The following is a 27,552-nucleotide window of genomic DNA, read 5'->3' as shown; positions in this document are numbered from 1 at the left end:
CTTAGTCACCTGTGTGCCGGTCGGTGAGATCTAAATCAGCCTCTCGCCTCTCTTGGATGATCTTTTTAGGTGTAGGTGGTGAAGTTTTGAAGATCCCTAAGAGAGGAGCAGGTACAGATACTAAAAGATACTAAAAATGCATCCATATGAGTCATTATGAATACATACAATTAAGAATTAACTTTTTTTTCCATTTATGTATATAACTAATTATTTTCCACTTTGATTCAGTTAATTTAAGGATTGAAGTGCACAGGGTTTCTACATTACACAGCAGTTTCAGTTCACTGCGTTCAGCTGGTTTGTAGTAATTAATATGGGGAATTTGTACCACGCAGGCGCAATATAAGACATAATTAACATCTTCAAAGCAGGTTTTAACTGGTGTACATTCCTGAGGTTATTACTTCAAAAGTGAAATAATAATAAAGCAGACATAAAGTGAGTCAAAGGCTTCAGAGGTCATTTAGAGGCTGCAGCGGTTGTTAGAAACGTCTCTCGCACAGAGCAAGGGGCGTCCCCCGGTGTGTCCATCTATTTATATTCTCCCCCCTTAATACGGTGCGCCATCCACAGCTGCCAGTGCGACTACTTTTGGAGTGACAGATCGTTGGGGAGGGACCGCCGGGGCTGAGGAGGGCTCTCGAGGCGAGCAGTACATGTAAGTACAAATGAAATACTTAATTCTGCCATTCTCATCTTCAAAAGTACAAAATCCTAGCAGGAGTCAGCTTGGAGAATATTTCAAAGTAGGTCACTTGTTGCCTGAGTCACCTGTTCAGTCTGACTTGGGGAGACACGGGTTGTGCATTGCACATTAGGGAGAATGGTTATAGTCTGGGTGTTCATTCACTTTAAATGCCCCGTGGGTAAAAAAGTTTCATGTGGAAGAGTAAATATTGCTGTTACGCACAGTTTACGCATTAATCTAATGTCTGTGCCAGAAAGTTACTTCAGAAATGTACCAAAAAAGATCGAGTGTCCGTATTCAAAGTGCTGGAAATTACTTCTTGTCGTATAATCCGTCAAACATCCGTCAAACTTATCTTTCATGAATGATATCAAGTCACAAAGTACTGACCTTTATTTATCTAGCTAAAAAGTTTCATTGACATTACAACTGGCCATAAGCGCCAAAATCTAAGATAATAGTTGTATGAAATACTTAAATCAGCTGTGTTGGATCAAGGACACATCTAAACCCTGCAGGACACCGGCCCTCGAGGCCTGGAGTTCGACACCTGTGCCGTAGAGTCATAAATATAAATGCAAAACAAGTAATTTCTTGATTTCATATAAAACCCCTTCTGCTGATTACAGTCTATTTACCAATATAAGCAAAGACATTATGCATAAAAAACACGGAAACACTGGGGAATCACTTTTTGGCACAACACTGGATTCATGTAAAACTTAATATTTGCGTCCTGTAAATAAGTTAAATGACTCATTGTTCAGCTCTTTGGTAGCTACATATGTAGGCTGTTACCCTATGCTGAGTTGTTTAGACAACAAATGAGTTTTGATATAAAAAAAAATGTTCTCCCCAGCGTGAGGACTTTGCCACAATGTGAGTTTATATCTACATATAAAAACAGACGCGTCGTGTGTTAAATCTCACGAGGAGCTGATGAGGCTTACAGTAGGTGCACGATGTGAGAAAGCTGCTCTTCCTCTTCGTTCTCTCTCCCTTTAATATATTCAAAAGCTTAACACGTTCTTTTGCTGCTGGTGTTAATATAAAACATCCCCATCATGATTTATAATCATAGACTGTTTTTGAAATGCTCCTCTGATAATTTGCCCTTGAATTATGGAGATTCATTAGACGAGGTTGGTGCAGGTAGATGAACAGGGCAGGTGTAAGTGGCTGAGGGCTTTATCTTGGCCAGCTTTTAATCTGGTTTACTTTCCTGCTGCTCAGCACCCAAGGCCTATTTTTTTTAAAATGCATACATGTTTTGCTTTTGATTTTTTTTTTCCAGTCTGTCAGAAAACTAGCAGTTAACTTAAGCATATACCGAGTGTGGGTCCAGAATTTTGGGGTTTAATTGCTACAGAGAAAGTCATGGCTGAAAGATAACACTTTACTGTCTCAATTCAACAATTAGAGGCTGTTTGTTTAACCTTCATCGCCTATTCATTTGAATATTATAGCTTATGAGTTCAGATCCCTGGGGCTGTGTGCATATCCAAAGCCAGTATCAGCTAGTGTCACTGGATTAGAACCCCATGATCCTCGCTGAGCCTCAGTGGTGCTCTCCCTTCCAATCGACAATCCTCCAGCTTGTCACATGACACATCGCTCTTTACACCTTTACTCATGTTTTCTTCACAAATGCGTACATGAGAGTGGCATCAGTGTGAGTGGGGATGCTGGAGTGTTGCTCTTCCTGGGTCTGGACAGGTAGGTGAGTCTTCTGTGTTGACTTCTTTGTTTAAAGGATATGTGCACGTGTTTCGAAGTGACAACACAAATCCTTCAGCTGGTTGTCTCATGCAGGGATCACGGCATCTAAATAGAGCTTATTAAAGCTCTTTGTGGCATGGAAATTTGGGATCTGCAAACACTGCTGACAATGTCGCCTTCAGTTTAGTCTATCAAATGTGATATCTGGATATTCTGAGTGGGTTTTTTTTTTAATCAATGAAAGCTGGTTATGGATTTATGGAGACTTTTCTCTAATAGAGTAATTTGTTGAATCTATATCCGTTTTATCAGTGCCTCAGTGTTTTTAATTTTTAATCTACAAGTATAGGAGCAGTGAAACAAACAAATTAATAATAAAAGTTGCATCTTATACTTTGTGAACTCTGCTGCTGCCAGCAGCATTGAGCCCTGTGGCAGATCCATCTGGCGGACTAAGTCTGTGGCTCATGCCGCTTTGTTCTCGCTCTATTGTGCTTCCTGCACCAGGAATGCTGACATCCACAGTTTTGGAAAACACACAGATACATGTGCAAACACACATTTATGTGTGCGTATATTTGTGAGCACTCGTTTTGGGAAACTAGCAGACAGTTCGTTGTTCTTTTTAAATTTTAAATGCTATATTAGAATATTCAGTTTTGTTAATGTTGTTTGTCACAATGATGCCATCAGGGACTTTCTCTTCCTTGTACGTATTTGGAATATTATAATTCAAACAGGTTGCTATACCAAATGTTAAAAAAATAAATAAAATTGGAGCCATAGCTGATAAGATTTTGTTTGTGTTTTTGATGCAAAACATGCTTCATGTTGACAGGTCATGGTAAAATACCTGATGGAATTTGAAAAAGAAACAGGACTTGTTCAGCTTAGCGGAAGAGACCAGCACGCCTGCAAACTGCCATCGAGACCTGGACCTGGAGAGGAGTTGAGCTGTGGTGTTGAGTTTCAGTGCAAGGGGAGATTCCTGCATGACAGGCTGGAACGGGTCATCTTACACAGACATGAATATAAGAAAAGGACTTTGATAAGACTTTGATGTACGCCACTTTTAGAAGAAATGGTTAATATGTAATGAAGCTCACTGGTGTTGTCTCTGACTTTTCTAGGAAGCCTGAAGGGCACTAATGTAATGTATAGTGAAATGTTTCTTATTTAACTAATCTATTTTTTATCTTTCAGGAGAAATACCTCATTCACTGTGGGACAGGCTGGATTTTAACCTTGGATTAATGTAATCTGTGAGGAAAACCAAAACAAGAAGCTCATGGAAACAGAATTGTACTGGAAGAAAGTTTGGCTCTCATGTTCTGCCCCAGCTGAAAAGTGGAAGAAGAACAGCTCATCTGTTTTTTGTTCCTATATGCTTTTTGAGGAGCAAACAACCATCTGAGTCCTTCTATGATGGAGAACGCCGTCCTGGAGCCCAGATCGGAGCGGATTGCCCGCTACAAGGCTGAGAGGAGGCGAGAACTGGCCGAACGCTTTGGCAGCATTGACGAGCTTCCTTCTAAGTGGGTGAGAAGGGATGAGAAAAAGGTTCATGAGCCAGCGAGCCAAGCGCATGGAGGAATGTTAAGCTCCCATGATCTGAGTGAAAAAGTGAACAGCAGAACACAGGATGTTACAAATGGATTAGAGACTCCTGCTGAGCCCGACTGCCTGAGAAGGTGAGCCATGTCAAGGGTGAAAGATGACTTCATTGAATGCCTTGAAGACTTAAATTTCAATCATAGCTCATTGTCATTGTTTTATTTTAGAATTACAGGAATTTGGCTGAAGTCTTGCAACAACTTCTTAGTGTGCAAAAACGATACAATTAGCACTTCAGGACACACACAAGAAACATGATAAGCCTCTTTGATGACCTTAGATACAGCACTGTCTTCCTGCTGTGGCTGCACAGGGTAGCAGGTGCTGCGAGCCTAATTTGCTCAAAAAACAATAAAACCCTAATTCTGGCAACATGACCATGACACTTGTCACCTGTTCACAGCTTTCAGAACTTGACAAGTTGTTGATACCTTCAATAGTTTGTATCATGGTAACTGCTAAGAACAGTGTGTGGCATCATATTAATAGTCAGTCAGATGACAGCGAGCGTGCATGTAGTGCAGATGGTTTAGATTTGCAGGTGGCTTCTTCTCTTCTGTGAAACCATGAAAAAAACTCACATATTTTTGTGAGTTTTTGAGACTTCTGCATTATTAATATGAACTGTGACAAAAGATTATGTTTTGTGCTCCTCATGTCATGTCCCCCATATCTGCAATCTCACCTCCTTCCCTCACTCATACCCTCCCCTCTAGGCAGGGTTCCCAGAACTCTGCTAGCATGCAGAGTGGGGAAGAGCCTCATGTCCCTCATGGACTCGACGGCCCACAGCTCCACACTCGGGTGTCCGTGGGCCAGTTGAGAAGTGCTCTTCTACAGCAGACAGAGAGCGGAGCACAGCCTGAGAAAGCGTAGGGTCGCCTGCATGCGCGTGTGATCCGGCCTGTCACTAACAGACTGTGTTCCACTGTGTGATAATATTTCTCTTCATCTCAGCATCTTCTCCCCTTCTTACTTTCTTCTTATCCTACTTTGTGTGTGGATAGTAGCTTCCCTGATGCTGGGCAAGCCACATCCTCTCTGGATCTGGCTGTAAACCCGGGCTCTGAGGGGGGTCGGCGACGCACTCGGCGTTACCTCCCTAGCTCGTCAGGCGGTAACAGAAAAACTAGCGAACGCTTCAGGACACAGCCAATCACAGCCAATGAGATGGAGGAGAGCAGTGGGTAGGGACTGTTTCTTGTGGGCATGATAAAAAAAATAAATAAATAAATGGGAAGATGAGATGCCTGGCATGGCTAGGACTAAAGAACATATTGTTTGCTGTGTTTTCATATATTTAAAATAGTGTACGGCTAACATTTCATGGGAAAACTCATTAGGAACAAAATATCAGCCTTACCTGATGATACAGTACCACAACTTTTGTCTTATAGGAAACACTTATTTACCCTTGAATGATGCTTAATATTTGTTCCCCGTGATAAGAATGCACTAACCCTTCAGCTGAGGTGTGGCATGTGGAGCAGCTTTACATAAAAAACCAATGGGCGGTGTATTTTGCATGAGTTTATCTTCCTTAATAGCCTCCACAGTGTTGCTTTACCCAGCATGCAAAACAGCACAGTGTGTTGACTGTCTGAGCTGCAAATTGAAGCAAAAAGACACATACTGTAAACACCAAGCTGGATCCAGATCTCCATAACAACATTATCTAAAGAGTCAAGCATATGTCACCAACCTGTTCACCTGATGACCTCATCCTTTTGCTATTTTCCTCCGATTCTTCTAGGTGCTTGGATCCAGAGAACGAGGAAAACAGCAAAGGTAAAGCTTTCTCCCCTATGTGTTTGTCATCATCTGTTATTTCCGTGTGCTTTGCTGGTACACTGTCTGGTTGAGAAGGAAGTAAAAATGACAACAGGGAAAACTTACATGTAATATATTACGTGAGGTATGAAAGAAACATAAACAAATTGAAAAATACTGTGTACAATATTTAATTCTTGCAGAGGGCTTCCAACTTGCACAGTTGCCTCCATAAATTCATTTAATGGCTCAGGAAATAAACTGGGTTATATTTAGAGGATCACAATGCTCAATCTCTTCTGTAACGACAGACCAAACCATTTGGGCAGTGGAGCGGTGTTATGTACATCTAACTCTTGACCCCGTCATAAAAAGATGACAAGCAAGTCTTTACAGAGATTGACTCACTGAGAGTTTACACCACAGATAATAAGACCGCAGACACGAGTGGCCTTTATTGCTGTATGGATGTTTAGACTGTTGTTTTCAGGTCACACTGTATATCATTAAAATTGTTCTTCACAACTTTTTACTCACAGCTATCATCAATACAGAGATACCCCCAATTCCTAGACTTAGATGCAGTGTATTTAAGCACAGTTCACTAAGAAATTGCACCTGTGTTTGCTCTGTCTGCACCTGTGTCTCTTCCTGCTGTTAACTGTTTAAAAGTTTGATGAACCAAAATCTCTTAATGGCTGTTTTTTTAATTTTTTTTAATTTTCAAATGATGGTGTGTATTTTTCCACAGCAGATGTAAAAACAGATGACAGAGCCAAAATGAGTGTGGCAGCCAAGATGTCTCTGTTTAAAGTGAGTTTGAATTGTTACCTGCTTTTTTTTTTCTTTTTTTTTGTTAGAATGTGAGATCCCACATAAACTCGCCTAAACACACACAGTAAATGCAATCACTCTACGGTGTTAAAATTAAAGAAATGTATTCAATCCTTTATCATCTCCTGTCACCTCAGCTGCTCAACTTACGGTCTGAGCGCTGAGCACGCAGAACACTACCTGGTCCTGTTGAAAGAATATGAATGGTCAAAACAGGTGCTCTCCTTGGATCCACACTTTGGTTTGATGCTTTAGTACTTATTAAAGGAAAGACCAAGTCTGTAATATGATAGATACAGAGCCTTATCTTGAAGCTCTTTAAGCTCTTTAGTCTCACACAGATGATGAAATGCACTGTGGATTTTTCTATTATTCCAACATTTCAGCTGAGGCACACTTTTAGCAATAAGGCATCAGGTGAAAATGTGCCAGACACTGTATTAACATTAACAACCACAGCAGCTGTGGTATAATTAGCCTGCTGCTCTGTAGAGGCAGCAGGGGAGGTAACTGAAGCCAGCAGGTCTCTTGTTACATTGTGACCTGCAGCATGCAGCAAGTGGCCAAGATGCTGCACCTTAGAGCTCGCTGCTTTATTCACCGGCTATCTGACCTGCTTTACCTCCCTCCATCTGTTTATACAAATAGAACAGAGGACATCTCGAGGGGACTTTTTACTGCCATTTTTGTGGTCTCCCTCATTATTTATGCAACAGGTGGAGGCTGTAGATTGAGGCTCCTATTTGACCTGAATGTTGTCGTCCATCTGCATCACAGACTGGGTTCAAACTGATTTTTTTCACATTAATGTCCTCCCCACATCCTTCTCTGTAGGAGCTGGAGAAGTCTTCAGCCTCTGAGGCCTCGGCATTCCTCAAGCCTCGCTCAGGCTGCGTCTCTCATGAACGCAGGAGCCGGCGTGGCAACGACCATCGCTTTCTGACACAGCCAATCACCTGTGGAGAAATGGTGGCGATCAGGTGGGAGAGCTGTAGTGTTACCAAAACCACATCACATAATTAGCTATTTGACTTGATTGACAATCACTAAAAAAGTCATCTAGTTTTATTTAAGATTATGCATGTGTAGTTTTTACGTTTTAGTTTTGTGGGAATAAATAAATACATGCTTGATGATTTAAAAACTTAAAATGTTTAAAAACTTCAACTTATTAAAGTCAAATCTGTGAAAACAAGAGACCTTGCTTCAGTGGAATTAAGTACTTACTGTATGTCTTATTTAAAAGTAAGAACTTCTAGAAGCGTGTCTTATTTAAGCAGTTATTTTTAGGCTCCTATGTAAATGAGTAAAGAGAGTTGTTCAGTGGTTAGGGGGTAAAAAACCCCCTGCATTTTTAGAATCAGTAGTTAAATGTGACAACATTTTCTTCAAAGCTTTGGTGACATATCTCTTCAAAATAGCCTTTTCCCCTACAAATTAAACTTAATATTGCAGCTACATTAAAGCTAGTCTCACCAGATCACTGAGTTTTTTCATGTTATGTTATGCTTCTTTCCTACAAAAACGAGTAGACCAAGAAACAAGAAACAGTTTAAACTGTCATAAACCCATGCACCATGCAAAAACATGGTTGGCTCATACGTTTCCCAGCCTTTCTGTTTGGTGAAACAAGTTGCAAGGAATTTGTTCTGACACATTCCTGGCCAATAAAGAGCCCCTGATTGGCTCAGTGTCACCATATTTGCTCTTATAGATTTCTCCCATGTGTTTCTGTTCAGGAGTTTTTCGGTGCCTGGTTTCGTTTGGCTGTAACTCCTGGCAATGGGTCACAAATATATGCTTTTTTTTAAAGGAATGAGATTGTTGGAAACCAAACCAAAATTGGGATTGGATCTAGTTTGTTCAACCAGAATTATATGAATTTCTTAGGGGCTATTTTCAGTTACACATTTGCTGTTGTAGGGAGTAGCAGCAGCAGGACGATGTCTGTCAGATTGACTAAAAATAACCTGTGTGTGTTCATGGTAATGAAAAAACACCCACCGTTTTCTCCACTGCTTTTGCACAGCAGTGTAGATCAAATGTGTAAGGCATAGGAGATTTTGACTAAACATAAATTCTTCTCTGACTTTTTGGTGTCATGTTACGCATCAGCACTCCCAAACCAGCACCACCAGTGGAGGTCCAGTCTGTGCAGGCTGAGTCAGAGGAGGATGGCGACGAGAGCTGCAAGCTGAGCATGAGCGAGAAGCTGGCCCTCTTCAACAAACTGTCCCTGCCTGGGAGGGAGGGAGCCGGGCCTGCTGACAGGCCCCCAGAGAGACGAAGGCAAAAGGGGGCTCGGTACCGCACGCAGCCCATCACAGTGGAGGAGGTCAGTCTGGTGGGTAGAAAGCAACAGAACAATAAATGGGAAACAAATGTATTTAGAACTTCATAGACCAGAAAAGGGGCAGGAGTGGTTATTAATAGCAAGGTTAATTTGTTGTCTTTCTTCACTTCTTGCCTGCTGTCCTCTAAGTAAATCTATTATTGATCTTCTTTGCCCCTTTTTAGCTCCAGAAAGGCCCTGTTCAGCTTCCTGCCCTCTGTTTGTCCCCTCATCTGTCCGACAGACAGCAGGCCTCGTCTGTCAACCTGAAACCCAGTGAGGTACGTCTTTCACAGTCCACATCAGATGCTGGCACTGGACTCGGAAAATCTGGTCCGACTCAACAGGGACCACAGTGCTACGACTCTGAGCCAGGCTTAAAAGGAATCCTGAAGAAGAGTCGCTCTGCAGGCTCGGAGTGGAGCAGGACAGAAGCCAGTCAGGTAGATGCATCATACAGCCATGAACAGAATGGTGGAGGCTGTAGAGAAGCGGCGATACACGGGAGCAAAGCGGGAGGTGAGAGGGAGGGAACTTCTGCAGCACCACAGAGAGACAGACGAGAGACCTCTGGTATGGAGGAAGGTTCGCAGTCTGCTGCTCCCTGGAGGCAGAGGGCTAGAAACAGGAGGGAAACCATTGCCTGCACACCAATAAGAGCCTTGTCAGAGCAGGATGCTCCACAGCAATCCTGCCAGTCCAAATATGAACTGAGCTTTTCCTCTGAGAAAAACAGCGTAGACATCAATGGAAGAGCCAAGTAAGTCATGTAAATAAATGACATGATCTGATAAGAACTGTAAATGTTTTTCTTCTATAGAGTCAAACTGTTGATATTGCTGCATATTGGAAAGGTTTGCTAAAGACTTTGAAACGTATATTATTGTGACATCTGTGAGTTAGATAATAAAAATTATTCTTTACAGTTTTCACCAGAAATATTAAGTTTTCAGCAGCTTGTATGTTGTTCTTTGATATGTTATATACTTCATACTGTGTGTAATGTGTCTTAAAGGCAGGAGGAAGACCAAAAGGCCATGAACAAGATCCATGACAACACCACAGATATTAAAGCTGTCCGGGTCACCTCAGAAGAGTGTGCGCCTAAAATGCAGGAGACAACCAACGGCAGCAGAAGTGAGGTGAGCAGCAAGGTTAACCACGTAAGACATAGACCATTTAAAAAAAGAGGTTTTGTCAGCGTTTACTTGCATGTCATTCTGTCTGATAACACTGAACGAATTCTAATAAAACTTTGTATTGGTGTAGAGTACGGTCATGTTATAAATCCATTTAAATTTAGCTTACATCCACCAGTTTCTTCAAGGTCAACTTTATGAATTATTGATAGTTATTGACAAAAATCGGTGAAACTCAGGAACTATGATTCTTACAAGAGTTGTGTGTCAGCATACTGAAAGTACAGCAGAGGATAAAATATCATGTCACATTTAACCTTTGACCTCTCCTTCAAGGTCAATAGATAATCTGAAGGTCAAAGTATATAATAATTATATACCACTATTTAAAATATTGTTTCTTGCTGCCACTGTTTGTAGTGACGACATATAGGAATAAAGGGAATGATATATGGTTGTAAACAGTGTGTTACTTTTGAGATCTGACCTCTTCTCCAAGGTCAGATAAGGTCAAATATTCATAAAATGTCTTTGATCTTTAAAACTTTGCTTAAATTCTGCTTTCTTTGTTTGTATTGGCAACATTTAAGAAATGATACTTGTATACAGGGACTCTATATTATAGTTTAACTGAATGATATTAGGCCCTGCGACAGACTGGCGACCTGTCCAGGGTGTACCCCGCCTCTCGCCCTATGACAGCTGGGATAGGCTCCAGCGGCCCCCGCGACCCTGAAAAAAGGATAAGCGGAAGCGAATGGATGGATGGATGAATGATATTAGACAATTCTATAAAAGCATTACAGAAGTTTTGCAGCATTTTTTTCTCTGAAAGAATTCAGTGAGAAAATCTTTGTTTGCATCACAGAGGTTACAGAGTTCACGCTTCTTGCCTGGTTTAAATTGAGGCAGAGGTTACATTTGTGGTTACATTTGGGTATTTGTCATACCACTGAAACCAGATATAGCATCTCTTATCTGCAGCACTCTGAATGTGGTATGTGCTGAATGTCCTGAGATCAGACTCGAGTTACCGCGGAATATATTGAGTCCAGTGAGTGTTTATGTACCAGGATGGGATTGGCTGTCCTATTACACGACGTGGAATGTAAACACACTGATTATTTGGCAATTAAATGATCTCAGCTTCACCATGCCGACACTATGTGTGGGATTTGTATATTAATCATTGTCCTACTTCCTTTTTATGTCTGTCATTTTTATACTTCTGGCAACATTTATGTTTGTTTGAATTCTTTTAAATGCATCTCCCTGTTTTCCATAGTATCATGTGCAGGAACAGTCAAAAAACCCTCATCTTGAGAATGACAACCTTCAGTGCTGGGTAAGCCTCAATCTAATGATTCAAAACCCATCCTCCCTCATCTTGATTTTGAAACCACAGCCCTTTAGATTTTGAATAGCTTTGAACATCTGCAGCCTGCCCCTCTCTCTTCTCTCCCAGGAGCCCGTCTTTGCCTCTGTCTATTCTATCAATACGCCCCAATATATCATGTGTTTTAATCAGGTAATTGTGTGAGCCGGTGCATGGCATTGCTGCTGTTTGATTTGGAGTGTTTTGTATGCTGTGAAAGGCTTTTGTCATCTCACAGATTCAGGCGGATGTGATGTGACAACCCTGTCACCTTGTCTCAAAATTACAATGCGTCACATCACAGCTCTCAGTTCACACTTTCCATTTAGGTGTGTGCTTACCAGATGTTCATTTTGGTCATGAAAGTTATATCTTACTCCCACGTTTCTTTGTGCATGTTTCTGACCTAGTTCTAATGGACAAAAGTAAATGTGCATTGTACAAAAACTCCTTATAATATCTAATGCAGGGCAGGATTAGGCAGAAAGGAACAGACTGAATGAAATGTTACACATAGAAAGTTTAGCTCTATGTAAAATCTTTATATTTTGTATCTTCTGTGCAATCCACTCTCACTGTCCTAGAATGCAAAAGTCACCATTTCTGTGTTTTGCTTTCACCTCCAGACTAACCTCTCCTTTGAGGCACAAGAAGTCTCCTCTCCTACGAACAATCAGAGTCAGCCTCAGTGGAGACATAAGGTGACACACACCTGCATTTTTTTCATATTTGTGCGTGTATCTGCGGAAAAGCTGCATTGTAACGGATGCATTTCTCGGGCTCTGTAGGATAAAGGAACTGAGATTCAGATGACTGAATTTGGAGAATTGAAAACACAGCAGGAAAGCAAAGAGCAGGAGGCTGGAAGCACGGCTAAGACAAGTAACTCACTTATTCTCCAGTTCTCATACAGTTCTGCTGAGCATATTTTGGCCTTGTTTATGAGGTTTTTCTCTCCTGTGTTTGCAACATCTAGGCCTTGCATCTGGTGAATCACAGAGAAATGGTATCGCTCACAGCAGGAGACACTCCACTGATGCTCCATCATGCAAAAATGAAGGTCAGAGCAGTTTTACACCACGAAAAACAAGCAAACAAATAAACAAACAAGTCTGTGTTGAGACTCAGTGCTTGTTTTATTCATCATCATATGGACAACGCTGGTTCCCACAATGTAAAAGCTCATTGAGGATCCAAGTATTTTAGCGTTTTCATTTCTTTCCCCCTCAGTGACTCCACAGAGTTCTTCACCAACAGTCACTACTCAGGAGGTAAAGGAAGAGACGCCTGTTGATGAACCAAACATGTTTGATGGCAGTTTCTACTGTGATCAGTCACCTTCTTCAGCCTGCCCCCCACCTTGTGGTGGAATTGCTGCCTCAGAGGGTGAGCAGGACCTGGGAGTCTTCTGCCAGACCAACACACACATGTAAGCATAGTTTTTTCCTGCAAATGTGAGATTAGATTGAGTCCTTGCAATTTCTAAATAGTAAATGCAAAATATATTTGTGTATCTAATGTAGTTTTTATGCTAAAGCTAAAAGGAAAAGATTAGAGTAAAAAAAATTTTTCCTGCAAATTTATATTCACACACACAGTAGCTGATATCTTCAGTAACTCTGTATTGTCTGTGTGTGTTTGTTTGCAGATTGACCTCAGCAGTAGCAGAGCACAGGCGGTCGGTACGTCCGTCCCGTCGGACTCAAGGCTCCAGAAACCCTCTGAGGGCTCTCGCAGCCAGAGAGGACATCAGGCAGGACTTCATGGGAGAGAGAGTCAATTCATCAGCTCAAGAGAGGATCCAAGCAGAAAAAAGTATGCTAATTTATGTTGTTCCCTTCTCTTGTTACTTTCCTTCTTTTATGTTGCTCAGCTACCTGATATTGCAGGTTTTTTTCTCACTATAGAGTCTAAGAACTCGTCTATAGCAGACTCACCTTCCTTAAGATCTGAAGAATCCTCCTTAGATGCCGAGACAGCTAAGTCTTACCCGCCCTTCAGCAGCCTGATGCTAATTCACATCAAAGGTCAGGAAAGGTTTGGTTCATCTGTGTGATGATCTGCTTGTGGTCAGGTGTTAAGGTTAACCAACACCTGTGATGACAGGTAGGCGGCATGTTCAGGTCCGCCTGGTTGAGCCCTCAGTGCGGTCACTGAACAGTGGAGACTGCTTCCTGCTGGTCACTCCAGAGCACTGCATCCTGTGGAGTGGAGAGTTTGCCAACGGACAAGAAAAAGCAAAGGTACCACCCAGGACAATGTTATGGTGTAGTAGCAGCATGTATGACACATAAAATTACAGGGAAAGGGTAAAGAGGTGGATAATACAATACAAAATAAGAAAGTAGGATTAAAATTATTTCCCATTGCCAGGAAATATCTGACCATCCCTTAAACTTACTCCTCTTAGAAATTTACATGGGAAAGGATGTTTTAATAACTTCATACATATACCAAATTGGTTTACATTTATGCACAACAAATAAATGCATAAAATATTACCCTTCAAGACCCAAAGAGCATTCTGTGCATAAAATGCAGTGTTTGCAGTTCTTGCAGTAAATTGTAAGCATTAAACCTTAATGGACTCATAAAGGTTGGCTACAGTTTGTGTGTTAAATGCATAATAAAGGACAGTGACGATATGAATCAAGAACGTCATACATCACAGAGTTCAGTTATTGATTATCTAAGTATCACAGTATGTACCTTTACTTTTAAACATTAACTTTGGTTGCGTTTTAAATGTATTTATATTTTATTATGGAACAGTGTACTAAACGTATATGGGGACAAAGTGTGGAGACAAAGCACTGAATGAGTAATTAAGTCAACATTTTGAGATAATAACCCAAAATATTTCCTTACAAGCTTCCATAAAAAGGTAATATTATTGAGAGGACGGTGCACACTGTCATAGACTCTTTTTAATAGTTATTTGTACGTTTCTATTATTATAACAAAGGTTCAAATATCTGTTTGTCTAAAACTATAGCTGATTTCACACATGAACGGGTTGTGACACTTATGAATTTATTTCTTTTCATGTGTAGCACTCAGCCATGTTCTTGTTATTGGAAATATTTTGGTTTGGTGAGGCAAGTTTCCTGCAAGATTTCTAATATAGGCCAGCAAAGACAGCAGTAGTAAAATAAAAAGAAATTACAATATGCTTTTACTATAGACTATGTTCTGTTTGGGTTAGCATAGCAAAAAGGTCCTAGGTTCTAATCCACCATCTGCTCAAGGCCTTTCTGCGTGGAGATTGCATGTTCTCCCTGTGTCTCTGTGGGACTCTCTGGGTACACTGGCCTCCCTGTGACCCTGAATGGGATAAGTGGCAGAAAATGGGTGAACTATATTCTGTTACTGCTGATTATCATATTATTTATTTATTTTTTGTCAGGCCTCTGAGCTAGCTTTGTTCATCCAGAACCAAAGGGACCTTGGTTGTTTGGCTTCCCACATTGTCCACCTGCAGGAGGGCATGAACTCTGACAGCAGTGTGGCTGCAGACTTCTGGAGTCTCCTGGGAGGAAGAACACAGTACAGAGGTTGGAAGTAAAACATGTACTTTTCAAATATATCAGAGAAACACATTTTGAATTGCAATTTTTCTCCTTTTATAATTCACCTGTTGTTTTTCATCCAAAACATTAGAAAATGTTTTTTCTTTTCTTTTACTCACAGGAGCTTGTGCTCCAGAGGAGGATGAGCTCTATGAGCACGGTGTGGTGGAGTCCAACTGTGTGTACAGGCTGGTGGAAAACAAACTGGTGCCTCATGAACAGGCTTGGGCCTCCATCCCCAGCATCACCCTGTTGGCCTCCTCTGAGGTCTGAGCTTCAATTCTCGGCTCCCTAATTACTTATATTGTAGTTGTTTTGGTTTTGGGTTTGTTTTTTTGTTCATTAAATGCTTGATTGTAGAAAAATAATGGAAGAGAAGTTAATCTCTGACTCTGTTCATATCTCTTTGTCATGTATGCCCAGGCCCTGGTGTTTGATTTCGGCAGTGAGGTCTATCTGTGGCTCGGACAGGACGTTTCCCTCAGGAGGAGAAATGTTGCTCTCCAGTTGACTCACCAGGTGTGGGTTGGAGCTTATGACTACAGCAACTGTCAAGTAAACCCACTGGATCCCACTCAGTGTAACCCTGCAATTCAGCTGTAAGTCACTAATATATTACACATAAAAAAGGAGCCTGTCTGTATACAACATTAAGTTTGCTGTGCATTCATAATATGCACTCTGTAGAAAGTAATTCTTGGTTAAGTGTGCCCATGTGACATGCTCTAAAAACCCTGCTTGATGTTTAAAGTCCAGACTATATTTTGACATTTAAAAGACATATTTTAAAGCAAGCAAGTGGACATGAACTACAAAATACTTGCAGAGAGTAAAGGTCTTCTCTCAGTGTACCATATTCCACAGTCAGAAAATATATTACAACTTGTGTATATTAAACAAGGTCTTTAAAGGGCTTCCTTTCTTCATTTATTTCAAGAGGGTTTTTTTTTTGTTGCAGTTTAATGAGATTTAAGCTTTTAAAGTATATATATATATATATATATATATATATATATATATATATATATATATATATATATATATATATATATATATATATATATATATATATATATATATATATATATATATATATATATATATATATATATATATATATATATATATATATATATATATATATATATAGTGTGTGTGTAATTATGTCTCTTGGGAATGGATGTCTGTAAAGCTTGAGTCTGGACTAAGACAGACTCTCTTTTCTATTTTGTTTAATGCTTGTGTTAGTTCTTTTATCGGTTTCATGGCATAACTTTGTCCACAGACGAGGAGAAGGCCGTCCCAGCTGGGCTCTGTTCGGCGTCCTCACTGAGAGCAACGAGACAGCTCTGTTCAGGGAGAAGTTCCTGGACTGGATGTGCAGGGTTGGAGGCAGAGAGGAAGCGGCTTCAGGGACGGATCAGACGCAGGTTCATATCACATTCAGAGATATGATGCGGCACATGCAGTTTTCAGACACTCAAACTAGTGTGTTTCAGTTATTGCACTGTTTGTGTAAAATTATAGATGTGAAGAATATATTTAGATCAATTAGTTTTATTAAGTTTCCAGCTTGATAGAAAATTAGTCTCTATTAAAAATTTTTACTAAAAAAACAACAAATTTTTATTACTGGAAATATTGACTGGAAATATCTAAAACCTATTTATAACTAGCTACCTTTTATTTCTACTGAAACTCATGTGCAGATATCTAAATTTCAATTTTGACTTTTGCTTTTTAAAAGTGATTTTTTTTAAACCACTGAAATTCAGTGTCTGCGCTTCCTCTCCATAGTCCATCCCAGTCCAGTCATCCCAGCCGCTCTCCCCTCCTTCAGACCTCTTGAGTCCCTGCGATGCCAAAGCTCTAGTATCGGGTCAGTGCTTAGAAGGTGACGGTTTGGTCCGTACTGTGCTGGCTGGGGTCGATGTCCAGAGAGGTCATGGTGTCATCATGCTGACGGAGGAACGTCAGATGGAGCTTAACACAGTAGCGGTGGACACCTGGCACGTCCAGGAGTTTGACGACAGTGAAATCCCAGTGGAGAGCAACGGACAGCTTTATGAAGGAGACTCTTATGTAATCCGCTGGAAGTACAGCATCAGTACAGCTGGTCAGTAACCTTTTTTGGGTTTTTTTTCTAATAGATTGTACTTTTAATGCTATGGCAATATTTTGACTGAGACATTTTAATAATGGTTAACACTCTCTCTTCGTTACAGACAGCACAGACAGCTCAGATGAGTGTGGGACGGATCCAGCACCAAAGGAAAAGACGGCCTTCTTCCTGTGGCGAGGCCGTCACTCCAGTGTCAGTGGACGGGACACAGCTGCTTTCCTTTCCATCGGGATGAGGAACCACGAAGAGTCGCAGGTAAGCTCATAGCAGTCAGATTAGATCCCCTTCTTATATTAAAGTAGAACCCTGGTAACTGTTAACTTTCACAGCAGTGAAAAGCTTAGTTTTATCCTCACAAAGAACGCACGCACTTCACTTAGTAGAAACATTGCATTATGCGAGTATACCCAAACAAATTAAGAGAAACAAAGAGCACAAGCAAAAGTCTTTTACTTTATTTTATTACAAGTATTTTTTTTATTGCAATGCAAAGAGGCAGTGTAGGAGGAGAAAATAAGCCTAAATGGCTGTGTAGAAGTGAAAGAAATACATAAATAATTTAACAGACAATAAAAATGGCACCAACAACAACAAACACCCAGCAAAAGCTTCTGAAACATTTTAATGTTTATTAGAGTATATTTCAATACACAGAGGCATATGGTTGGTTTACAACTGCAGTAAAAGTTGAATGTAGTTTAGAGAAAAGTGGTTTGTTTTAAAGTCCATGGAGTATTTAAAGTATTAAGAATGAAAAAAACAGACAAAGGTGATGACATTTTACTTTGTAAACCACACTACCACTTTTTGTTAGTTTGTTACTAGTTAGATAGTTACTAGTTCTGCCTACCTGCCCACACATTGACCCTTTTGAGAACAGATTATTACACAATGTTAGCCACAGAAGTTGAGATTATTTCTGCTGGCATGTGCACATCAAATTCAAATTTCAAATTTCAAATTCAAATTTTTATTTGTCACGTACACAGTCATACACAGTACGATATGTAGTGAAATGCTTGGACAACTGCTCGTGACCTAAAGAAAACAAAAAAAGGAAAAGGCTATGAATAAGAAAGGAAATAAATATGAAAAATTAAAAAGGGTAAATTTAACTAGGAAGGAATAAAATATAAATTAAGGTTAAAAATGAAATAACTGTACAACACAAATTAGAATGAAGGGTAAATTTAACTGGGAGAATAAGATAAATATATAAATTAAAGTTGAAAATAAAATAACTGTACAACAAAATACACAATACACAATATAGAACTATATAAGAATGTATGAAGAAATCTAAATATAAATAAATATATACACAATAACAGCAGCTGTACAAGTATTAACCGGAAATGAAGAATATAGTGACCAGTGTTGTGCAAAACCAAAGTCCAGAAAGTCCAGTGTGTGTGTAAGAACTGTATGTGTGGGTCAGTACTGTGTGGTGGTGTGATTGAGAGACCGTATCGCCTGCGGGAAGAAGCTCCTCCTCAGTCTCTCTGTGTTGGTCTTCAGGGAGCGGAATCGCTTTCCTGACCTCAACAGAGAGAACAGTCTGTTGTTGGGATGGCTGAGGTCCTTCACGATCTTCCTGGCCTTGGTCCAGCACCGCCTGCTGTAGATTGAGTGCAGGTCAGGGGGCTCGGAGCGGATGGTGCGCTCAGCTGACCGCACAACCCTCTGTAGAGCTCGTCTGTCCTGCATGGTGCTGTTCCCGAACCAGGTTAAGATGTTTCCCGCCAGGATGCTCTCTATGGTGCACGAGTAAAAGTTCCTGAGCACCTTGGAGGGCAGTTGGAAGTCTCTCAAGCGTCTGAGGTGGTAGAGACGCTGTCGGGCCTTTTTCACCACGGTGTTGATGTGACAGGACCATGACAGGTCCTGCGTGATGTGAACTCCGAGGTATTTGAAGCTGTCCACTCTCTCCACTGGGCACTCGTTGATGACGGGGGTCTGGTAGTTCCTCTCCTGCTTAGTGCTGAAGTCCACTATCAGCTCCTTTGTCTTACTGACGTTTAGAAGGAGGTTGTTCCTCTGGCACCAGTTCTCCAGATTCCTAATATCCTTCAGGTAGGCCGTCTCGTTGTTATCAGAGATCAGGCCCACCACGACGGTGTCGTCAGCAAACTTGATGATGGTGGTGGAGCTGGTAGTGGCCACACAGTCATATGTGTACAAAGAGTACAGCAGGGGGCTCAGAACACACCCCTGGGGGGCTCCAGTGCTGAGAGTGGTGGAGGCTGAGACATGTCCGCCCATCCTTACTGCCTGTGGTCTGCCAGTTAGGAAGTTGGAGATCCACTGACACATAGATGAGCTGAGTCCCAGATGCTCCAGCTTGGTGGTGAGTGTGGAGGGAATTATGGTGTTAAATGCAGAGCTGTAGTCTATGAAGAGCATTTTAACATAATTCCCCCTTCTAGTGTCCAAGTGAGTGAGTGATGTGTGGAGGAGATGAGAGATGGCATCGTCTGTGGAACGATTTGGACGGTAAGCGAACTGTAGTGGGTCAGTGTGTCTGGTAGTGAAGAAATGATGAAGTCTCTGACCAGGCGTTCAAAGCACTTCATCACTACTGAGGTGAGGGCTACAGGGCGATAGTCATTGAGAGAAGCAGGGTGGGGTTTCTTCGGGACAGGAACAATGATGGACTCTTTGAAGCATGTGGGGATCACCGACTGAGATAAAGAGATGTTGAATATCTCAGTGAACACAGGAGCTAGCTGGTATGCGCAGTCTCTTAGGATACGACCTGGGATGCCGTCTGGTCCTGCTGCTTTCCTGGTGTTCACTCTCTTGAAGGCTCTCCTTACTTCATGCTCGGAGATGACGAGCACGTTTCCGGTGCTGGCAGTATCTTCCTGTCTGCAGCCGTTAGCGCCGCTAACACTAGCATTGTTGGAGACCTTAGCTGCAGCCTCGAAGCGAGCATAGAAAGTGTTCAGCTCGTCTGCCAGAGTCACGGCCGCGTTCGTCATACCGGTTGTTGGTGCTTTATAGTCCGTTATTGTCCTTAGTCCCCGCCACAGGCTCCTAGAGTCACTCTGTTGGAGTTGTGACTCTAGTTTCCTCCCGTAGCGCTGCTTCGCCTCTTTCACCGCCCTCCGCACGTTATATGACGCGGCTTTGTACGGGTCCATGTCCCCCGTCATGAGTCCCGTGTTGTAGGCAGCGGTGCGGGATCTCAGAGCGTTGCGGATGGTTTTATCCACCCACGGCTTCTGGTTGGGAAACGTTGTGATAGTCTTTGTCTCCACGGTATCATCCGCTAGTTTCCCGATGAATCCCACAACCGCTTCCGTAAACACGTTGACGTCATCGTCGGAGCTGTTTCTGAACATGCCCCAGTCTGCGTCATCGAGTGCGTCCTGTAACGCGGCCACCGATTGATCCGTCCAGCGCGCGACCTTCCTCTGAACCGGAACTTCCTGTTTTAGCCTTTGTTTGTATTTTGGCATGAGGAAGATGGCGGCGTGATCAGATTTGCCAAACGGGGGGCGGGATTGTGCCTTGTAGCCGTCCTTGACCGTAGTGTAGCAGTGGTCCAGTGTCCTTTCACCCCTGGTGGGGCAGGTGATGTGTTGATAAAAGTTCGGCGCTGCACGTTTGAGGTTGGCGCTATTAAAGTCCCCCGTCACAATAAGCGCAGCGTCCCGGTGTTGTGTCTGGTGCTGTGTGAGTGCCTCATGCAGCTCGCATAAGGCGGTGACCGTGTCCGCTTGTGGTGGAATATAAACGGCACTTACAATGACCGATGTAAATTCCCGAGGGAGATAAAAAGGACGACACATGATGGACAGTAGTTCCAGATTTGGTGTGCAGGAGCGTGTGAGAGGAACAACGTTCGCACTGTTGCACCAGTTGTTGTTCACCATTAAACACACGCCGCCTCCCCTTGACTTCCCCGAGTCCCGTGTCCTGTCCATGCGGTGAACCGAGAAGAACTCGGCCGGCTGGATGGCGTGGTCCGGCACCGCTGGGTTCAGCCATGTCTCGGTGAAGCAGAGGAGATTGCAGTCCCGAATGTCTCTCTGGAACTTTATCCTGGCCCTGAGGTCGTCAAGCTTGTTCTCCAGTGACTGGACGTTGGCGAGCAGGATGCTAGGCAGAGGTGTGCGGTGTGCACGAGCTCTCAGCCTGTTCCTGACGCCGGCTCGCTTCCCTCTAGGCCGCCGCCGCTTCCCTTTGTTCTCCCTCGAGATCTCACTCGGCCAGCTCGGATCCGGAGTTAAAAACTTCGAATTGTGAGTACATTGTATACCAATAGAAACAAGAGTGTCACTGTCATACCTAATGTACCCAATGGTGATGATTTTGCCGATTTAGAAACGCTGAAAACTAACTTAAAAAACAAAGACAAAGAAAAAGTGGTCGGAGCAGTCGTGACGGCAGCCGACCTCACCGGCGCCATCTTATGATCTTATGATCTTATCTTATGATACATCGGTGGTGAATTTATTATGAGGTTCCTTTAATAGCCACTAGTGTTCGAACTCTGGGACGAGCAGTATTATAGTGCCAGTCTGTTGTAGTGCCGTTGGCCCTGAAAGGCATCGAAACCTTAAAAGCACAAAAATCCAGATCCCGTAAAACAACTGAAGTATGAAAAAGCTGCAAAAGCTCACAAAGGACATATGAAATGCAATTAGAACACATTCTTGCATCTTTTTCTTCTTCACAACACCAACAAATCCTTCTTAAAAAAATAATATTACAAGAGTAAGAGGAACACAGGACAGAGTTTGAGAAGCCAGTACTATTGATGATATTTCCAGCAGACATAAGTGCATGCAGCTGTTTACCATCTTTTGTGTGGTGTGTTTTGTAAGGTGGTTGTGCCTCAGGGAAAAGAGCCCCCCTGTTTCCTGCAGCTTTTCAAGGGAGGCTTGGTCATTCACAAAGGAAAGCAAGAGGAAGCTTCCATCAACACAGGTGGAGTAAAATCAGCTTGGTTTTCAGTCCATTTTCCTTCTCTTCTTTGTTTGAATGTTGTGATTATCAAAACACAGAAAGCTGGCGTCTGTTTTGTGTGCGAGGGGAGCTCCCAGAAGAGGGTTTTCTGTTAGAGGTGGACTGCTGCTGTGCGGGTCTGAGGTCGAGAGGCTGTGTTGTCCTGCTAAATGGCCAGCAGGGAGTGCTCTATCTCTGGATTGGTTGTAAGGCTCACAGCAGCACAAAGGAAGTCGGCAAGAGGGTGGTGGAGGTCCTCACTAAAATGTGAGTCACATGTTCTTATTGCGCTTTTTAAAAGTTCTCAGTATCAATTTTTTTTTTTTTTTTTTTTAGCTTGAATGTACTTTTATTTTTTGTTTGTTTGTGTGTTTTAGCTGTCCATCAGAGGTGGGTTTAAGCAAAAGCAGCCCTGTAAAGGTGCAGATAGTACAGGAAGGTTCAGAGCCAGAAGACTTCTGGACAGCACTGGGACAAAAGGACAGGAAGGCCTATGACTGCATGCTGCAAGGTGCAACGCAACACACACTGTGCTTTGCTGTGGACTGTAAGCCTTCAAATCATAGTAAGAAATAGGGCTGAACGATTATGGAAAATAATCTAATTGCGATTTTTTGCCCCAATATTGCGATTGCGATGCGATATGCGATTATTTTTTAAGGTCTTTGTCTTCTGTATTATTAAACAAAGACAAGCAATACATCATATAGTATGGCCAATACTATATTACATTAATTTTAAACTGTTCTTTCCTGGAAGACAGACCTCTGTTATGATGACATGAGGTGATGCATGAATTGATGACTGACATTTTTATTTAACTTCTTCAATCACAACAGTATATTTGAACATACACAATAGTTTATTTTTAGCTTACAAACATCTGAGCATAAAGTGCTGACAAGGAACCCTGGTGTAAACATTAAAATGAAAGTCAGTACAATGTGCAGATTGCAGAAATATAGATAAACAAAATCAGTGGCTTTACCACACTCAGTTTTTCGACATCTGTGAACTACTAGACAGTCATTCAATTAAAAAATAATATTAAATAAATAAAACTAATAAATAAAAAATACACACATCTTACTGATCTCTGCAGTCAGTAACATTACACATAAAGTGCAAACATAATAGCAATTGTATAAACACACACACAAACACGCCTTTAAAGTTTAAAGGCGTGAAATTGGACGGTCTAGTTCTGATTAGCGTCACCGCTGTCTCGGTGGAGTTTAATAAACTCGGCCGTCTGCTTCTTGCTATCTAAAATATAACCAGACACTGGTGTAAATTCTCGACTGTCTCATACTTCTGTTTAATAAGTTTTCTGTTTGACGTTTAGTCAGCTGTGTGAAAACCAAGGAGGAACCCACCCGGGGGATTAATAAAGTTTTATTTTATCTAATCTAATAACTTTAATCTCAGCCAAACCGATTTACTCACGAACAAACAAAACACTGAAAAAAGCCCAACAATAACATTTTTAGGTTGTCTAAGTGACTTATATATCACGTTTAACCCGAGCAGCGAAACTCCGCGGTGATCTGAAAATGATGTGCCGGGAGTTGTGCCGTTCTCGGCCGCATCAGTAACCCTCGAGCTCCCGGCTAGCTGTCGAGCTGGTGGGTAGCAGACGCCTCTGAAAACGTCGAAGCACTTTTGCAAATATGGGATATCTTGATAAACCGAGCAGATATTTGATGTTTACACAACTACTTTCTCGCCTGAAAATATTTTAAAAGTTTATTTTGTGACCCAGAAAGATTAGTATGAGTAATTTTAAAACTTAGTAGCGGCCGCCATTGTTGGAAACTGGAGTTTGGCTGGGCCGCGCTATGAATTCTGGGATATGGTAGTAATTTGGACAGCCTTCGGCGCGTCGCTGTGACGTAATCGGTCTACAAATGCGGCCTCAGGAGGATGCAGCCCATGAATTTGGACATGTCCAGAGTATAATCGCAGCCTTTGCGGTTAGAAAATTGCACTTGATCATGTCGCGATATTATCGCAAATGCGATATATCGTTCAGCCCTAGTAAGAAACAACTCTTTTGTAATGGCAGATCCAGGAAAGTATAACTTCACGCCTCGCCTCTTCCACCTGAGTGCCTCTTCTGGGAGTTTCCAGGCCGAGGAGCTGCAGAGTCCGATGCAGATGCCGGGGCTTGTGATGGCAATGCCTTTTGTCCAGGAGAGCCTATACAGTGTACCACAACCAGGTGAAAACAGACACAAAACAAACTAAATTCATCTTATATTCAACTCTGCTTTTCAGTTTCTCACCTCTGTCATTTTATCTGCAAAATAAACACATTTAAAAAGTAACAGAAAATTGCTTCCCTATACACTCATCTATTGTTTAACTTCATCTATCCTCCCCCCTGCCAAAAACATCAGTCTAATGTAATTCCACTTTATTGCCCAATTTCCCTCTTTGTTGTCTGCGTGCCAGCTTTGTTCCTTCTTGACAACCGTCTGGAGGTCTACTTGTGGCAGAGAGGTCAGCCTGAGCAGACTGAGAGCTCCTCAGCCTGGAAACTCTGGCATCATGAGAGGAAGTGTGCCATGCAGACAGCGCTGCAGTACTGCAAAGGTAGTAAGAACTGAGGGAGAGGAGTTGGTTTCATACAGAACTTGATAAGTTTTAAAATGTATTGTTTATTCTGTATCCCAGAAATAAACCAGAGAAGGCCGCCACATGCGTATCTCATCCTCGAGGGGGCTGAGCCTCTCACCTTCACTAATGTCTTCCCGCGCTGGGAGAAAAGCCTTGAACCTCATGCACAGGTATGAACATGTTTATCCAGAAATGAGCTCAAATGTTATAATTTGGTTTAATTTTAACAACCTCTGAATCTCGTCTAATCAATATTTCTTCCCACTTTAACATTAAACATTAACATTACATTAAAAAGCATTCCTTTTTAGGGCTCATGTGCAAACTTTAACTGTGTCATAGAAGAAGGCGACCTTGTAGCATCTAAGATAAGTTAGCCAATGAGCAGCACCTTTTCCAACCAAGATCACAACACTATGTGTGTTTGGTACTTTAGATTTAATTATGCTCATCACAAATGATACAGAGGTTGGATAAATTCATAATTCATGTTGATGCCTGGGGATAAAAAAGATTCATTGCTGAATAACCTGCAAAGCTTTCCTTCTTTCACTCTTATTTTATTGCCTTGTCCTTACATCACAGGTCTCAAAATGACTATAACACTAAGGAAGTGAGGGTCTAATTGTTCCTTAAACCTCATTTATATAAGAAAAATTAAGATTAAAGTTGCAGAAGTGATATCTGTGGTTTTAAAACTTTAAGGCCACACACAAGAATCAAGGTTAATTTTTTGTTGTTGTTTCTCTGTGAATTTTAAAAAGGAAACAATTTTTTTAGGGGGATCTCGGTGACTAATATTTTTTTTTACATTTTTTTGCACATGGTTCAAAACTTTAAACCTCACCTGTGGAGAACCTCTCATATCTGAAAGTGGTCAGCCCCACCATCATGAGTCCCCTCAGTGTGGTCATTAGTTAAGAAAGGGCACCACGTGTCAGTCACAGGTCAAATGTGGCAACACAAAAAAAAACCCCACTGGTATTTGGCAAAAAATTATTTGTCAGTAACTGAGGTAACAAATGGCTTAAATACATCTTCAAGCATTGTGGAACTTTACAGAATACACATTTAATGTCTATTTTTTTGCCATGTCTCTCTCCTTGGGTGTGACTCAGGGTGATACAGGGCGAGCGAAGCTGACCTTGGTGCAGGACACCCTGGCCCAGCTCATGAAGACCCAGTATCCTCTGGAGGAGCTGCTGCGGAGCCCCCTTCCTGAAGGAGTGGACCCCCAGCGCCTGGAGGTCTACCTGTCCAATGAGGACTTTCAGGTAAACTGATGGATGATGTCACCATCTTGCAGTGATGTCCCCTGACCAGCAGGCTTCAGCCTTCACCAGATTTTCCAAATGAAAATGCTGAAGATGCTCTCATGTTTATAAGCTAATGATAAATATAGAGCGGAAGTTTTGCCGCAACTTTAATGTTTACATTTGTATTGGATTTAAAAATTGATTTCTACTTTGTCTCCTCCATAAATAAATTACTTCAATTATGTTTCAGACTATTTTGGAAATGAAGAGAGATGAATATGCCTCCCTCCCAAGCTGGAAGCAAATTGATCTGAAGAAGAGCAAAGGGCTGTTTTGTTAGACAATGAAATAAACTGGAGGCTGACTGATGCTGTGACAGCAGAGACTTCCTTGTCTGCTGCGAAAGGAAAATGGCATGGGGGGGACATAAGAACCATGTTTCCACACAAAGAATTGCTCACAGCATAATACAACTACAAAGAGATCACTTTTATTTATGTCAAATTAGTGTGTGGACTTTTTATTGGACATTCTTTAAAGCTACCAAATGGTTGAGAGAAAATAAACAAACTTTTTTACTGTCTGTGCAAATCAGTGAAAGATAATAAAAAAGGTTATATGGGAGTAAAATAAAGACATCAGTAACAAACATTGGAAAGAAAACATAGGAGTGCTTACAAAAAGATTAATGCTAATAAACAATGTAAACAGACAAAAAAAGGCTAACCACTTCCTAAATGTTTCCTCCTTGATCAATATCTTTCCACCAAAATGTTCTGAGCTGCAGTTTCTCCTCAATTTTGATTCTTCTTCCCTGCTTAACGATTGCCGCAAGAACCTTAAAATAAGAGTACATGGCATTGTAATCTGTGACGTGTACTTTACAATCGTGTCACACTGATGTGTTCATTTGTCTGGAAGCCTTGTGTGCACAAAGCTTTGTGCCATGTGTATTGTAGCTGTGGCCAATGTGCTCATTGTGGCTGGGAGCGATGCCTTATTAAGGCTCCTTGGGGATTCACTATTAGCTATGCATGAAGGCACAGGTAGACATGCTCCAATAACGTCCCTTTAGCTCAAAGCAACACGCTAATTCAGTTTCACCTCAATCAACACACTGTTCCAAACACCCTCATAACACAGCAGTACACAAAGACATACTGTATCTCTCAATGATGCATGGAAGCCCATTATTTATTAAAGGAAAAACAATCTATGTAACACATGTATTGCTTAACAAATTTTGATGTGAATGTGTCAGTCTACTTTAATGTTTGTGGGTTTTTTCTCTTTTTTTGTAGTATACACATAGAAAGGGATGCTACAGCTGGATTCTACAGCAATTTTTTGTTATTTGTTTTTAAGATATCACTCTCAGGTTGGTTCATTGTCCATCTCTGACATAACCCCCCCCCCCCCCCCCCCCAAAAAAAGACCCTAAAACAAAACAGAAACAAGAGTAGCAAACAAAAAGAACCCCTAGTATTTTGTTAACATGATCACATTGACAATGCTAGCATGCTAATATTTAGCATAATGTGGCTGCGTTCGAAACACTT

The 27,552-nt window shown here is 41.6% G+C and overlaps 1 protein-coding gene across 13 annotated transcripts; it reads left to right on the top strand.

Annotated features, from left to right (window-relative positions):
• The first annotated feature begins 588 nt into the window (after window positions 1–588).
• On the top strand, window positions 589–27,415 carry svilc (supervillin c). Of its 13 annotated transcripts, XM_080904187.1 has the most exons (34): window positions 2,362–2,411; window positions 3,249–3,471; window positions 3,614–4,101; window positions 4,741–4,896; window positions 5,032–5,211; window positions 5,778–5,812; window positions 6,546–6,607; window positions 7,463–7,608; window positions 8,744–8,972; window positions 9,146–9,720; window positions 9,976–10,102; window positions 11,385–11,444; window positions 11,565–11,627; window positions 12,101–12,175; window positions 12,263–12,356; window positions 12,451–12,534; window positions 12,705–12,903; window positions 13,123–13,289; window positions 13,382–13,501; window positions 13,581–13,717; window positions 14,881–15,028; window positions 15,165–15,310; window positions 15,467–15,642; window positions 16,329–16,473; window positions 16,841–17,159; window positions 17,269–17,420; window positions 21,998–22,100; window positions 22,178–22,385; window positions 22,496–22,683; window positions 24,184–24,339; window positions 24,573–24,713; window positions 24,795–24,907; window positions 25,856–26,011; window positions 26,244–27,415. In XM_080904187.1, the coding sequence occupies exons 3-34, from the start codon at window positions 3,833–3,835 to the stop codon at window positions 26,331–26,333; spliced, it is 5,019 nt and encodes a 1,672-aa protein (XP_080760313.1). In that variant the 5' UTR covers window positions 2,362–2,411; window positions 3,249–3,471; window positions 3,614–3,832; the 3' UTR covers window positions 26,334–27,415. The 13 variants fall into 13 exon arrangements, with proteins under 13 accessions (XP_080760316.1, XP_080760317.1, XP_080760318.1 ...); XM_080904190.1 differs by lacking the exons at window positions 2,362–2,411; window positions 3,249–3,471 and adding an exon at window positions 589–661 and having other exon boundaries at window positions 6,549–6,607; XM_080904191.1 differs by lacking the exons at window positions 2,362–2,411; window positions 3,249–3,471 and adding an exon at window positions 589–661 and having other exon boundaries at window positions 8,744–8,963.
• Window positions 27,416–27,552: the final 137 nt, after the last annotated feature.

Source organism: Rhamphochromis sp. 'chilingali', assembly GCF_963969265.1.
Source record: "Rhamphochromis sp. 'chilingali' genome assembly, chromosome: 15".
Taxonomy (NCBI): Eukaryota; Metazoa; Chordata; class Actinopteri; order Cichliformes; family Cichlidae; genus Rhamphochromis; species Rhamphochromis sp. 'chilingali'.
Note: the sequence above shows the minus strand (reverse complement) of the source record. Positions and strands in the feature narration are given on the sequence as shown.